This window comes from Notolepis coatsorum (genome assembly GCF_963971535.1).
Source record: "Notolepis coatsorum genome assembly, chromosome: 7".
Lineage (NCBI taxonomy): Eukaryota > Metazoa > Chordata > Actinopteri > Aulopiformes > Paralepididae > Notolepis > Notolepis coatsorum.
In genome coordinates, this window is record NC_140171.1 from 178170833 (window position 1) to 178187030 (window position 16198).

Sequence of the window (16198 nt, forward strand, 5' to 3'; positions counted from 1 at the left end):
TCAGGGCTGGTGTTCTATCGCCATGCTCTAAGACAAACTCTAACGTTAACCAACTTCGAAAGAGTGCCTAAGCTTAACCGGTGTAGAAACAGGCGTCACACGATTGGGCGCACATGTCACATGGAGTGGCCAATCACAGAGCGTCTCCGCTAAATGCGGCTACGGAAAAAAAGAACGCGGCAGATCTCACCCGGATGTAGTAACAATGCGGAAGTTTACATGATGGCAGATCTCACCCGGATGTAATATACATCTTTACAACTTCTCATTATTCTCCTTATATATATATCACTCTTTTTTTTGTCACACACAAAACTTAGTACGTTTTCATCCTTTTGCTCAGTTACCTTCCCATCTTCTAAATACAGGACAAGAGTATCCATTGTATCCCTTCCATGATCGCAAAACGATGCATTATCAATCTTTCTATAACTAAATCTAAAACTTATAGCAGATTTTCTGTTTTTATCTTTAGGTGATTTAATGTAGTCTTATTTATTTTAACTCTTTACGCACCATTGTAAATGTAAATGAGGGCAACCTCAATGGTCTTCGTATATTTACATTTAGATCATACCCTCTGATTACAATAGACAATTATCTGCATAAAAAACATTTAACTTGGCATGTGTAAAATCACACTATAGTCCATCGCTCCTTTTCACACAGGTCTTTCCACACCTTGGACAGAGCTCTTCACCATTTTGTTATGTTTGATAAAGGAAATTAAATCAATTATGAATGGTGAATTTATATAGCACTTTACCATTTTTGTTCCTCACATTCACCCGTTCACACACTAACGGCGGAGGCAACCATGCATGGTGCCAACCTGCTCGTCAGGGGCAGTTAGGGGTTAAGTGTCTTGTGTTATGCCATGCATTTGTATTTCTCCTTAAAAAGCAAAGAGATATCCCTCATACTTAGACAGATATCCTATCCAAGTATGGCATTCGTATGCAAGTGATTTTGTACCCATTTCTATTGGCACGAGGTGTTTTGGTAAACATATTTGTTTGAGGTCTCTAGGCTTTGTAAAGTTTAGTTGTGGAATTACAACGCATTGTATAATTATAGGGAATGACAGCCTATACTCAAGTACTTCTTAATCTCCCAAGGTATCGTATGAAAAAATTATGAAAAAAACTACACACACACACAAATAACAATCATATTTTTTTAAAACATTTATTTTCAAATAAGTTTTCCTTTCTTTTTGCATAAGTGCAAAATGCACCCAAACAGCCACCTGAGGGAAGTCTACATCGATGTAGAACTGAGGGAAGTCTACATCATTAAATAAAAAACAAGCAAGGTGTACATTTATAGTACAAAATTCTCTTTTTAAAAAATTGCACAGTTTGTGTATAATATATATTCATCATTTAAATTTTAAACAAACTTTAAAATAAAGGCTCAGAAAGTAAACAAAATCCACCAAAATGAAAAATAAAAACATTTTCCCTAGAATTTAAAGCTGAGGAAACTTGAGACCCTGTTTTAATTTCTGTATCCACCATAAATATACATATAATCTATATATGCAAGTCTCTTTACATAAATTCTCTGTGCTAGTGTTTGACCAGACAATCAAAATTATTGCAAAGTAGTAAAGTCCTACTATAAAACATGGGGAGGGAGAAATAAAAGGTTCTTTCAGTTTGACGTTCCATAAGTTATGCAAAAAAAAAAAAGATCTGTTCTTTTTAACACCTTTTGAGAGATTGTAACAGGAAGTTAGTTGGAATCCCTGGTTTCATCATGTGTTCGGTTTCACAAAGTGTGTGCATTCCAAATAACAATCCAGAATTCCAGTTTTGCTTACGAGCAGATAAGCACACATTTCCCTGAACCGCACGCCGCCTCCGCCTCCTCCTCCTCCTCCTCCTCCTCCTCCTCCTCCTCCTCCTCCTCCTCCTCCTCCTCCTCCTCCTCCTCCCGGGGGTCAGCGTCGGTACGGGTGGAAGCCCTGTACGTTGTGATTCTGTCCTCGGCCGAACACGCTGGCGGGGGGCGCCGCCGTGGGCTGTGCTGTGGGGTAGGAGGCCGTCTGCTGGTTGGGGTCGGCGAAGCTGTGGCCAAATCCGCTCAGGTCCTGACCGTAACCTGAGGAGGGGAGATGGGAGCGGAGAAGAGAGGGGACCTTTAGACGGAGACCGTGGGAAGAACCTTACTGCTCTATTAAAAGATAAGTCTAATAAGAGTACATTTAAATACATCAGTTTTGATGTTGAGTTGAAATATTGTATTCCTTACATGAGCCCATTTGTCTTGGAAAATTAGGAGAGAAAAGAAATCTTGATTTAAATCTAAACCAATTTAAAGAATACACCATCATGTCAATTTGTATTTTCTAAATAAAAAATAAAACTGTTTTGAAGGGCCTCATGGAAGGAAAACAATAACTAGACTTTTCAGAGACCAGTCAGTCCAACGGGAACATAAGGTTTTCCTACAAACACTGGATGGCACTATCTCCCTGCAAAACAAGAGACCGGGAACTAGACTGACATCCAGTGCATCAAATGGAATCATCACATTTCAAACGGTTGAGTAGGATACTGGAGTGACGGAAAAGACAGCTGGAATGAAACAACAAGGGGGGGGGGGGGACATTTATCGTGGGGGTGCTTAAACCTTTCACCACCACGCTGCAAAAACGGTTAACCCTTTCACTACCACACTACAAAAAGGTTAACCCTTTCACTACCACTACAAAAACGGTCAACCCTTTCACTACCACACTACAAAAAGGTTAACCCTTTCACTACCACACTACAAAAAGGGTTAATGCTTTCACTACCACACTACAGAAGGGTTAACGCTTTCCCTACAGAAGGTTAACCCTTTCACTACCACATTACAGAATGGTTAACACTTTCACTACCACACTACAGATGGTTAACAGTCTGTAGGTGTGGTAGTGAAAGGGTTAACCTTCTATAGTGTGGTAGTGAAAGTGTTAAAGCGCTTCAAGAATGGGAGGGAAACAGAATTAGGAACTGAGTGCAGAGAGGGAATCTTATAGAAATTGGGACATTTACTGGCAATGAGGTGTCCTTCATTATATCTTCCTTCGACTCTCATCCCTTTAGCTATAATGTGGAGACAGTATATGGAGAAAGACAATGGGTGAATCGACTGCCAACACAGGGGCCAACTGAACCGTGGACACATTTCCATGACAATTAGATCATCCTTTTATATACCAGCAAAGCAATGTAGAGGGGGAGAGAGAGAGAGAGAGAGTCAACCAAAACGTGGGACATGGCTAATCTCTGGATAGTAAACTGCAGCTACAGAGAGAAATGAGATGGTTGGAACTGAGGGCTCCAATCAAAAACGATTAACCTGGTTTGCCTCTAAATGTGTTAACCTTGTTTTCTGAGTTTTTTTCCCCATCTCATCACCTTAAAACAATGCATAGCTGTATTTTACTGTACTCAGAATAAACATTCACGATGCACGTGCAAGATACACAAAGCAAGAAAGAAAAGACGCAAAGGAATGACGCAGCGGCTACATAAATACTGCAGTACAGAATACAGAATACTGAACAGAACACTACAGTACTGAACAGAATACTACAGTACTGAACAGAAGACTACAGTACTGAACAGAATACTACAGTGATTGATTGATTGATTGATTGAAAACTTTATTAACAGATTGCAGAATGGGTACAATACAGTACAGCTCAATACACACAATTGTTAAGGGGATGCAGACCAGAGAAAGACTTTCGTCTTGTTTACACCAGGGTCCCCCATTTTCAATTCATCAGGACATATATGACATACATGACATACAGATAGTCAGTACTGCTACATCTATACATTTATGACATACCAGATTTACAAATACAGTACTGTTTGTGATACAGAAGGAGTCAAGAAAAGGGAGTATATACATTTGACGTAGAAACTGTACATTGGAGGAGGTTGGGTGGGGGGGGTTGGGTACACTGGGATATTGACAACCATACTGGGTAATTTACATTGGAGGTGGTTGGGGGGGGGGGGCACACTGTATAAACAAGCAAAACTGTACATTGAGGGGGGGGAGACTCTGTACAAACAAACAAAATTGTACATTGGACTATTGACAAAACCATACTAGGTAAATGACTGTACATTGGAGGGGGTTGGGTTAGGATATTTACAGGGGCCAGTGTTGAATTGCAGTCTCCCGTAGGTGTCTCTTGAGAGAGGTTTTGAAAGTGGGTAGTGATCCACATTCCTTTACAGCTTTGGGTAGGGCGTTCCACATTGATGTGGCATAATTGCGAAACGTGTTTAGTCCCTTATTTGAGCCGAATCTGGGTTTAACATGATTTGTGGAGCTCCCTCTGGTGTTGTGATCGTGGTATTCACTGACCTTTGGGAAGTATTTTGCCATGTACATGGGTACCTTGGTCGTGTAGTGTATCTTGTAGACCAGGCCCATTGCAAGTTGCTGTACTCTGTCATCTACTCTAAGCCATCCTAGGTTGTCAAAGTGGGCAGGGGTGAGGTGGGTTCTAGGAGTAAGGTCAAGCAGTAGTCTGACCAGTTTGTTTTGAGATGTTTGTAATTTTGTTTTTAGCGCCTTTGAGGTGCTTTGGTACCATGAGGTGCAAGCATAGTCGTAGTACCCCTGAATGAGTGCTCCTGCCAGAGTCTTCAGGGTATTCTTGTTTACCAGAGAGGAGATCCGGTACAAGAATCGAGTTCGTTGGTTGACTTTTTTTATTACTTTAGTACTGAACAGAATACTGAACAGAACGCTACAGTACTGAACAGAATACTACAGTACTGAACAGAATACTGAACAGAACGCTACAGTACTGAACAGAATACTACAGTACTGAACACAGAATACTACAGTACTGAACAGAATACTACAGTACTGAACAGAATACTACAGTACTGAACAGAAGACTGCAGTACTGAACAGAATACTGAACAGAAGGCGACAGTACTGAACAGAATACTACAGTACTGAACAGAAGACTGCAGTACTGAACAGAATACTGAACAGAACGCTGCAGTACTGAACAGAATACTACAGTACTGAACAGAAGACTGCAGTACTGAACAGAATACTACAGTACTGAACAGAATACTGAACAGAACGCTGCAGTACTGAACAGAATACTACAGTACTGAACAGAACACTACAGTACTGAACAGAATACTGAACAGAAGACTACAGTACTGAACAGAATACTACAGTACTGAACAGAACACTACAGTACTGAACAGAATACTGAACAGAAGACTACAGTACTGAACAGAATACTGAACAGAATACTACAGTACTGAACAGAATACTACAGTACTGAACAGAACACTACAGTACTGAACAGAATACTGAACAGAAGACTACAGTACTGAACAGAATACTATAGTACTGAACAGAACACTACAGTACTGAACAGAATACTGAACAGAAGACTACAGTACTGAACAGAATACTACAGTACTGAACAGAACACTACAGTACTGAACAGAATACTGAACAGAAGACTACAGTACTGAACAGAATACTGAACAGAATACTACAGTACTGAACAGAATACTGAACAGAAGACTACAGTACTGAACAGAATACTACAGTACTGAACAGAAGACTGCAGTACTGAACAGAAGACTACAGTACTGAACAGAATACTGAACAGAACGCTGCAGTACTGAACAGAATACTACAGTACTGAACAGAATACTGAACAGAACGCTGCAGTACTGAACAGAATACTACAGTACTGAACAGAATACTACAGTACTGAACAGAATACTGCAGTACTGAACAGAATACTGTAGTACTGAACAGAATACTGCAGTACTGAACAGAATACTGAACAGAATACTGCAGTACTGAACAGAATACTGTAGTACTGAACAGAATACTGCAGTACTGAACAGAATACTGCAGTACTGAACAGAATACTGAACAGAATACTACAGTACTGAACAGAATACTGCAGTACTGAACAGAATACTGTAGTACTGAACAGAATACTACAGTACTGAACAGAATACTGCAGTACTGAACAGAATACTGCACAGAATACTACAGTACTGAACAGAATACTACAGTACTGAACAGAATACTGAACAGAATACTGAACAGAACGCTGCAGTACTGAACAGAATACTGTAGTACTGAACAGAATACTACAGTACTGAACAGAATACTGCAGTACTGAACAGAATACTGTAGTACTGAACAGAATACTACAGTACTGAACAGAATACTGAACAGAATACTGTAGTACTGAACAGAATACTGAACAGAACGCTGCAGTACTGAACAGAATACTGAACAGAACGCTGCAGTACTGAACAGAATACTGTAGTACTTAACAGAATACTACAGTACTGAACAGAATACTGCAGTACTGAACAGAATACTACAGTACTGAACAGAACACTGCAGTACTGAACAGAATACTACAGTACTGAACAGAATACTGCAGTACTGAACAGAATACTGTAGTACTGAACAGAATACTACAGTACTGAACAGAATACTACAGTACTGAACAGAACACTGCAGTACTGAACAGAATACTACAGTACTGAACAGAACACTGCAGTACTGAACAGAAGACTACAGTACTGAACAGAATACTGAACAGAATACTACAGTACTGAACAGAATACTGCAGTACTGAACAGAATACTGCACAGAATACTACAGTACTGAACAGAATACTACAGTACTGAACAGAATACTGCAGTACTGAACAGAATACTGAACAGAATACTGAACAGAACGCTGCAGTACTGAACAGAATACTGAACAGAATACTGAACAGAACGCTGCAGTACTGAACAGAATACTACAGTACTGAACAGAATGCTACAGTACTGAACAGAACACTGCAGTACTGAACAGAATACTACAGTACTGAACAGAATGCTACAGTACTGAACAGAATACTACAGTACTGAACAGAATGCTACAGTACTGAACAGAACACTGCAGTACTGAACAGAAGACTACAGTACTGAACAGAATACTGCAGTACTGAACAGAATACTGAACAGAACGCTGCAGTACTGAACAGAATACTGTAGTACTGAACAGAATACTACAGTACTGAACAGAATACTGCAGTACTGAACAGAATACTGTAGTACTGAACAGAATACTACAGTACTGAACAGAATGCTGCAGTACTGAACAGAATGCTGCAGTACTGAACAGAATACTGAACAGAAGACTGCAGTACTGAACAGAATACTACAGTACTGAACAGAATACTGAACAGAATGCTGAACAGAACGCTGCAGTACTGAACAGAATACTGAACAGAATACTGAACAGAACGCTGCAGTACTGAACAGAATACTGAACAGAATACTGAACAGAAGACTGCAGTACTGAACAGAATACTGAACAGAAGACTACAGTACTGAACAGAATACTGAACAGAATACTGAACAGAACGCTGCAGTACTGAACAGAATACTGAACAGAATACTGAACAGAATACTGAACAGAACGCTGCAGTACTGAACAGAATACTGAACAGAATACTGAACAGAATGCTGCAGTACTGAACAGAATACTGAACAGAACGCTGCAGTACTGAACAGAATGCTGAACAGAATACTGAACAGAACACTGCAGTACTGAACAGAATACTGAACAGAATACTGAACAGAACACTGCAGTACTGAACAGAATACTGAACAGAATACTGAACAGAACACTGCAGTACTGAACAGAACGCTGCAGTACTGAACAGAATGCTGAACAGAATACTGAACAGAATACTGAACAGAACGCTGCAGTACTGAACAGAATACTGAACAGAATACTGAACAGAACGCTGCAGTACTGAACAGAATACTACAGTACTGAACAGAATGCTACAGTACTGAACAGAACACTGCAGTACTGAACAGAATACTACAGTACTGAACAGAATGCTACAGTACTGAACAGAATACTACAGTACTGAACAGAATGCTACAGTACTGAACAGAACACTGCAGTACTGAACAGAAGACTACAGTACTGAACAGAATACTGCAGTACTGAACAGAATACTGAACAGAACGCTGCAGTACTGAACAGAATACTGTAGTACTGAACAGAATACTACAGTACTGAACAGAATACTGCAGTACTGAACAGAATACTGTAGTACTGAACAGAATACTACAGTACTGAACAGAATGCTGCAGTACTGAACAGAATGCTGCAGTACTGAACAGAATACTGAACAGAAGACTGCAGTACTGAACAGAATACTACAGTACTGAACAGAATACTGAACAGAATGCTGAACAGAACGCTGCAGTACTGAACAGAATACTGAACAGAATACTGAACAGAACGCTGCAGTACTGAACAGAATACTGAACAGAATACTGAACAGAAGACTGCAGTACTGAACAGAATACTGAACAGAAGACTACAGTACTGAAATACTGAACAGAATACTGAACAGAACGCTGCAGTACTGAACAGAATACTGAACAGAATACTGAACAGAACGCTGCAGTACTGAACAGAATACTGAACAGAATACTGAACAGAATGCTGCAGTACTGAACAGAATACTGAACAGAACGCTGCAGTACTGAACAGAATGCTGAACAGAATACTGAACAGAACACTGCAGTACTGAACAGAATACTGAACAGAATACTGAACAGAACACTGCAGTACTGAACAGAATACTGAACAGAATACTGAACAGAACACTGCAGTACTGAACAGAACGCTGCAGTACTGAACAGAATGCTGAACAGAACACTACAGTACTGAACAGAATACTGTAGTACTGAACAGAATGCTGAACAGAACGCTGCAGTACTGAACAGAATACTGAACAGAAGACTACAGTACTGAACAGAACGCTGCAGTACTGAACAGAATGCTGAACAGAACGCTGCAGTACTGAACAGAATACTGAACAGAATACTGAACAGAATGCTGCAGTACTGAACAGAATACTGAACAGAACGCTGCAGTACTGAACAGAATACTGAACAGAACGCTGCAGTACTGAACAGAATGCTGAACAGAACGCTGCAGTACTGAACAGAATACTACAGTACTGAACAGAATGCTGAACAGAACACTACAGTACTGAACAGAATACTGTAGTACTGAACAGAATGCTGAACAGAACGCTGCAGTACTGAACAGAATACTGAACAGAATACTGAACAGAACACTGCAGTACTGAACAGAACGCTGCAGTACTGAACAGAATGCTGAACAGAACTCTGTAGTACTGAACAGAATACTACAGTACTGAACAGAATACTGAACAGAATACTGAACAGAACGCTGCAGTACTGAACAGAATACTGAACAGAATACTGAACAGAATACTGAACAGAACGCTGCAGTACTGAACAGAATACTGAACAGAATACTGAACAGAACACTGCAGTACTGAACAGAACGCTGCAGTACTGAACAGAATACTGAACAGAACACTGAACAGAACGCTGCAGTACTGGGTGGTGGTCGGAGAAGAGGACGCTGGCACCTACCTGCACTACAGACTCCCTGCTCATCCTGACCTGAACTGTGAGAAGGACGTGTGGGTCCGTAGGTGGAGGGGTCCTGAGGGTAGTGACCCAAGCCTATCAGGGAGACGAGGAGACCAGGTTGACTGAACCCCCCAGTAAGGCTGAGACCACTTATCCATTTATCCATAACTGCATGAAATCGATAAGTGGCATCACTTATCGATTTTTTTTGCATGTGTAAAAAAATAAAAATGTATATACTTATATACTTTCTACTATACTAAAATACTAGGTCTTGTGGCATGTTTTAGTTAAAACATCCCCATTTCATGTAAATTCAGTTGAATTGCAACTCTGCACTGTGCGTTCAATAAGCAGTGCACTCCTCCATCACATCCAGAGACCAGACTGTAACATGAGAAGGATCACTGTGGTCGTTTTGAATGGGGAAATCTGTAACACTAAAAATGGCGGCAACAACAAAGAATTGCAGCAAAATAAACATAAATTTGTTGTTTAAATAATTATTTTAAAATAATATTATATATTTTTATACTAATAAAAATAAAAATATCGATAATTTGGTCCCGATTTATTGATTCTTCCAAATGGCATATCGTCTCAGCCTTACCCCCCAGATACCGCTGGCCCCCCCCCAACCCCTTCTCCTCGTCTTCATCAACCTTCCCCTGGGCTACATTTACACTTTATATACGCCTCACTTCCTGCCACTGCTCTACGTCTGCCAATCAAATCATTGCTCAGCACCATATGGAATTCAAAACAAAGTAGGGTGAATGAGTGGCTACTAGGGCTGGGCGATATATCGAGTATACTCGATGTATCGCGGCTTGTTCTACGTGAGATGTAGTAAATTACTATATCGTGAACATCGAGTATATGTTGTCACGTCGCGGCTGATATGAGACTTGCTTTATTGCAGAGCGTTCCTCTCATTTCATTATAGACAGACCAGCGCAGACCTTAAATGACATGCAATGGGCTAACGTTAGCTGCTAAGTTAAACCATAATAGGCTAAGCTAACTAGCGTTAGCTCTTAGCTGCTAGCTCTTAGCTGCTAGCGTTAGCTCAAAGCGGACTCCACGACACTAGTTCCATTAGTGAGAAAAGGGGGTCGGTTATATTGACGACGCTAGACAACAGAGGTTTAAAGATAACTTCATATTTATTGGTTATTCGTTTCTTGCATCCAGTTTCAATCTCCGTGTGTTCAATTTCCTGTGTTTACATTCGAGTGTGACATCATCGCCTGCCTACGGCAGCTTATACGCTCAAAACGCAAACGCAAAATAGAAAGGTGCGCTCAGTAGAGCACACATCTCACTCAGGTGCAGCTGCCACACATTTCTTTCTCTCTTTCTCTCTCTACATTCAATGATTTAAAGTGGCCAAACGTTACAGTATACTAACTGGATAGTTGATGATATAAACATTTCATTTCATTATCTGAAATATTCTAAAATCATTAAGTCTGCTATAAGCCATTATAAGATAAGATAAGATAAGATATTCCTTTATTGATCCCCTTGGGGAAATTCAGGCATCATAGCAGCATGGGGGGGAGGGGGGGGGGTACAGGTAGTAAAACAACACAGTATACAGGTAGTAAAAAACAACACAGGCAGTGTAAACAATTTGATCAATATGGTCAATATAATTTACTATCTGACTAGCTGAGGAATATTCACATTATTCACAGTGTCACATAAGGTGCAGTATGCATTGAGGTAGTGTTATAATTTACTATCTACTGAGTATACATTATTCACAGTATCACGGTATCCACTGAAATATACATTATTCACAGTATCACAGTATCCACATTATCCCTTTGTAAGGCTTTGTGTGTGATTATTATTTTCACACAGTAGTGTGTATATATATATATATATATATATATATATATATATATATATATATATATATATATATATATGTGTGTGTGTGTGTGTTTGGCTAAAGTGGATAGAAAACACAGTACTGTGCAAAAGTCTTAGGCACCCAATCGTTTTTATATAAATTGTCTTAGATGTAAATAATTTTTATTAGTGTGTCAGTAGACAGACTACTCTTAGTACATTTTCATTTCATTATTTTTTAAAGCATCTTCATGGTTTAATAATGGAAACATATTTTGCAGGGACTTATTATAATCATCATATTGGCGTGACTGTATGCATCAAAGGGTTAAATCAAGCATTTTTAAGTGCTTTAGAGGAAGTGTCAAAATATCGCGATATATATCGTGTATCGTGATATGGCCAAAAGATTTTGCGATATCATTTAGAGGCCATATCGCCCAGCCCTAGTGGCTACTTAATGCCCTTTTTGTTTCGCTGCCTATGGTCACATGATGGGGCGGCGTGGCTCAGGGGTAGAGCGGGGCGTCCAATGATCGAAGGGTTGGTGGTTCGAATCCCGCTCAAGCCCATGTCCATCCCATTGCCGTTGTGTCCTTGGGCAAGACACTTAACCTACTTGCCTCGTATGAATGTCTATGCATGTGAATGAATGTTGGTGGTGGTCGGAGGGGCCGTAGGCGTTGATTATTCGCCACGCTTCCGTGAGTCTGCCTCAGGGCAGCTCTGGCTGCAATTGTAGCTTACCACCACCGGTATGACTGTGTATGAACGAATAATGGACTCTGTGAAGCGCTCTGAGTCAGAGCAACAGTCAGTCAGAGAAGAGCGCTATATAAATCCAATCCATTATTATTATTATGACTCAGCGGGACACTGAAGCAAAGAGCTGGATGGAAGAAAAGCACAAGCATGAAACACTGAACAAGATGGCTGCCACAACTCAACATGCATCACATCACCCATTCAAAGACATATTCAGTGTGTGGCGTCGTTAGCCGCTGGAGAACTCCAGATGATGTGGTGCAATGTGTATTATTTCTTCTCATGGGACACCGTGTTGCTGTGCTTGAAGCATTTACACGGCGGAGTCGACCTTTAACAACCGGGAATGCATTGGTTTGTGCCTCAATATCCCCAATACCTCCACGGTTTGAAGCAGGACCGATCTAGTATCACTAGACAGAGAAGGCAGTAGAGTGACTGGAAAATGTGGGCCTACCCGTCATATTTTCCAAAATAGGAAGCTGGACATGATGACCGGGAGGACGCGACCCTCTCTGCGCCGCCCCCTTGCCTCAAATAGATCCGCCATCAGCTCTATTTTCAATCTTTCAACATTTTCAGTTGCTATCGCATGCACTTATCTGTGTTTCATTACACATATGAGTGCATGCTTACCAACTGTTCGCCTGTTTTACTGCAACACTATTATCACCGACATCTAAGAAGGGAGATTCTAAGGTTTCTCTCCTCCACACTGCCTGTGGTGCATTTTTTCCTATTGCTAGGTTTTAGTGAGTTTTTCCTTACCTTCGCGTGGGGTATGTCTCAAGTTTCAAGTTTCTTTAATAGTTGTCATGGTCTACACACTCTGGGGGCGGGGTCTACACACTCTGGGGGCGGGGTCTACACACTCTGGGGGCGGGGTCTACACACTCTGGACCGAGCTGCAGCGTGGGGGCGGGGTCTACACACTCTGGGGGCGGGGTCTACACACTCTGGGGGCGGGGTCTACACACTCTGGACCGAGCTGCAGCGTGGGGGCGGGGTCTACACACTCTGGGGGGCGGGGTCTACACACTCTGGGGGCGGGGTCTACACACTCTGGACCGAGCTGCAGCGTGGGGGCGGGGTCTACACACTCTGGGGGCGGGGTCTACACACTCTGGGCCGAGCAGGAAATTAAGTCTTTGTAACAAAATAATTCCTGGTGGGGGACCCCCAGACCCCCTGCTTAAAAAGTGGCCTGTTTTTGGGCGGTCAGGTGGCGTAGCGGAGATTGTGCTCGTCACCAATGCAAGAGGCTGCGGTCTCGACTCCCGGAGAGTCAGCATTGCCTTGGCTCGGGCTGATCGCTATACTAACTCGTTTGGCTGAGTTAGGGGGGAGGGAAGCCGTGGGTGGGTCCTGGGCGTTGTGGACAGCGACCCCTACAGTTCGGTCGGGGCGCCTGCACAGCGAGGGTAGGATCTGGAGAAAGGTAGTGTGACCTTCCACACGTTACACTCTCCCGGTGAGAACCTGCGCTGCCAGGCTGGCTGCCGGCTGGCTGCACATGCGTCGGAGGAAAGCATGCGACAGTCTCCGCCCTCCCGTACCAACAGTAGGGGGGGTGCGCAACAACCAGGAAGGGGGTTGGTTATTGGCATAACGACTAACAGTGGGATGGGAGAAAAATCGGAAAAAGGGGGGGGGGGGGGGGGGGGGAGATAATAATAATAATAAAAAAAAAAAAAGTGGCCTGACTGGGGCTATATTTTGCACTATTTTTCCTGAATGATTTCCCCAGTCCGGCCCTGGTTAAAAGCCTCCAATGCTTATTAGTGTGTGTGCGTTTGAACGTTTGCATGGTTCAACCATACATTTCCATAATTTTTTTTTTTAAACAGTTATTTCATCACGGCCTGAAAACTTTGGGAACCCCTGGTCTAGTGGACGTTGTTCCCTCATGTAGTTCTATGGTTGTTCCCTCATGTAGTTCTATGGTTGTTCCCTCATATAGTTCTATGGTTGTTCCCTCATATAGTTCTATGGTTGTTCCCTCATATAGTTCTATGGTTGTTCCCTCATGTAGTTCTATGGTTGTTCCCTCATATAGTTCTATGGTTGTTCCCTCATATAGTTCTATGGTTGTTCTCTCATATAGTTCTATGGTTGTTCCCTCATGTAGTTCTATGGTTGTTCTCTCATAGTTCTATGGTTGTTCCCTCATGTAGTTCTATGGTTGTTCTCTCATAGTTCCATGGTTGTTCCCTCATATAGTTCTATGGTTGTTCCCTCATAGTTCTATGGTTGTTCCCTCATGTAGTTCTATGGTTGTTCCCTCATGTAGTTCTATGGTTGTTCCCTCTTATAGTTCTATGGTTGTTCCCTCATATAGTTCTATGGTTGTTCCCTCATATAGTTCTATGGTTGTTCCCTCATGTAGTTCTATGGTTGTTCCCTCATGTAGTTCTATGGTTGTTCCCTCATATAGTTCTATGGTTGTTCCCTCATGTAGTTCTATGGTTGTTCCCTCATGTAGTTCTATGGTTGTTCCCTCATGTAGTTCTATGGTTGTTCCCTCATATAGTTCTATGGTTATTCCCTCATGTAGTTCTATGGTTGTTCCCTCTTATAGTTCTATGGTTGTTCCCTCTTATAGTTCTATGGTTGTTCCCTCTTATAGTTCTATGGTTGTTCCCTCTTATAGTTCTATGGTTGTTCCCTCTTATAGTTCTATGGTTGTTCCCTCATATAGTTCTATGGTTGTTCCCTCATGTAGTTCTATGGTTGTTCCCTCATATAGTTCTATGGTTGTTCCCTCTTATAGTTCTATGGTTGTTCCCTCATATAGTTCTATGGTTGTTCCCTCATATAGTTATATGGTTGTTCCCTCATGTAGTTCTATGGTTGTTCCCTCTTATAGTTCTATGGTTGTTCCCTCATGTAGTTCTATGGTTGTTCCCTCATATAGTTCTATGGTTGTTCCCTCATATAGTTCTATGGTTGTTCCCTCATGTAGTTCTATGGTTGTTCCCTCATGTAGTTCTATGGTTGTTCCCTCATGTAGTTCTATGGTTGTTCCCTCATGTAGTTCTATGGTTGTTCCCTCATATAGTTCTATGGTTGTTCCCTCATGTAGTTCTATGGTTGTTCCCTCATATAGTTCTATGGTTGTTCCCTCATATAGTTCTATGGTTGTTCCCTCATGTAGTTCTATGGTTGTTCCCTCATGTAGTTCTATGGTTGTTCCCTCATATAGTTCTATGGTTGTTCCCTCATATAGTTCTATGGTTGTTCCCTCATGTAGTTCTATGGTTGTTCCCTCATGTAGTTCTATGGTTGTTCCCTCATATAGTTCTATGGTTGTTCCCTCATGTAGTTCTATGGTTGTTCCCTCATGTAGTTCTATGGTTGTTCCCTCATGTAGTTCTATGGTTGTTCCCTCATATAGTTCTATGGTTATTCCCTCATATAGTTCTATGGTTGTTCCCTCATGTAGTTCTATGGTTGTTCCCTCATGTAGTTATATGGTTGTTCCCTCATATAGTTCTATGGTTGTTCCCTCATGTAGTTCTATGGTTGTTCCCTCATATAGTTCTATGGTTGTTCCCTCATGTAGTTCTATGGTTGTTCCCTCATAGTTCTATGGTTGTTCCCTCATGTAGATCTATGGTTGTTCCCTCATGTAGTTCTATGGTTGTTCCCTCATATAGTTCTATGGTTGTTCCCTCATATAGTTCTATGGTTGTTCCCTCATATAGTTCTATGGTTGTTCCCTCATGTAGTTCTATGGTTGTTCCCTCATGTAGTTCTATGGTTGTTCCCTCATGTAGTTCTATGGTTGTTCCCTCATGTAGTTCTATGGTTGTTCCCTCATGTAGTTCTATGGTTGTTCCCTCATATAGTTCTATGGTTGTTCCCTGATGTAGTTCTATGGTTGTTCCCTCTTATAGTTCTATGGTTGTTCCCTCTTATAGTTCTATGGTTGTTCCCTCTTATAGTTCTATGGTTGTTCCCTCTTATAGTTCTATGGTTGTTCCCTCTTATAGTTCTATGGTTGTTCCCTCTTATAGTTCTATGGTTGTTCCCTCTTATAGTTCTATGGTTGTTCCCTCTTATAGTTCTATGGT

General features: G+C 41.4%; 1 protein-coding gene across 9 annotated transcripts in view; it reads right to left on the minus strand.

Annotated features, from left to right (window-relative positions):
- Nucleotides 1-1944: 1944 nt before the first annotated feature.
- dazap1 (DAZ associated protein 1) overlaps nt 1945-16198 on the minus strand; it is a 60061-nt gene continuing 45807 nt past the window's right edge. For 7 of the 9 annotated variants that reach the window (XM_084317930.1, XM_084317926.1, XM_084317923.1 and 4 more), the window contains one exon: nt 1945-2106. In XM_084317930.1, the coding sequence (XP_084174056.1) occupies nt 1946-2106 (161 nt within the window). In that variant the 3' untranslated portion in view covers nt 1945. The remainder of the gene's footprint in view (nt 2107-16198) is intronic. The other 2 variants (XM_084317929.1, XM_084317928.1) reach the window with 2 other exon arrangements.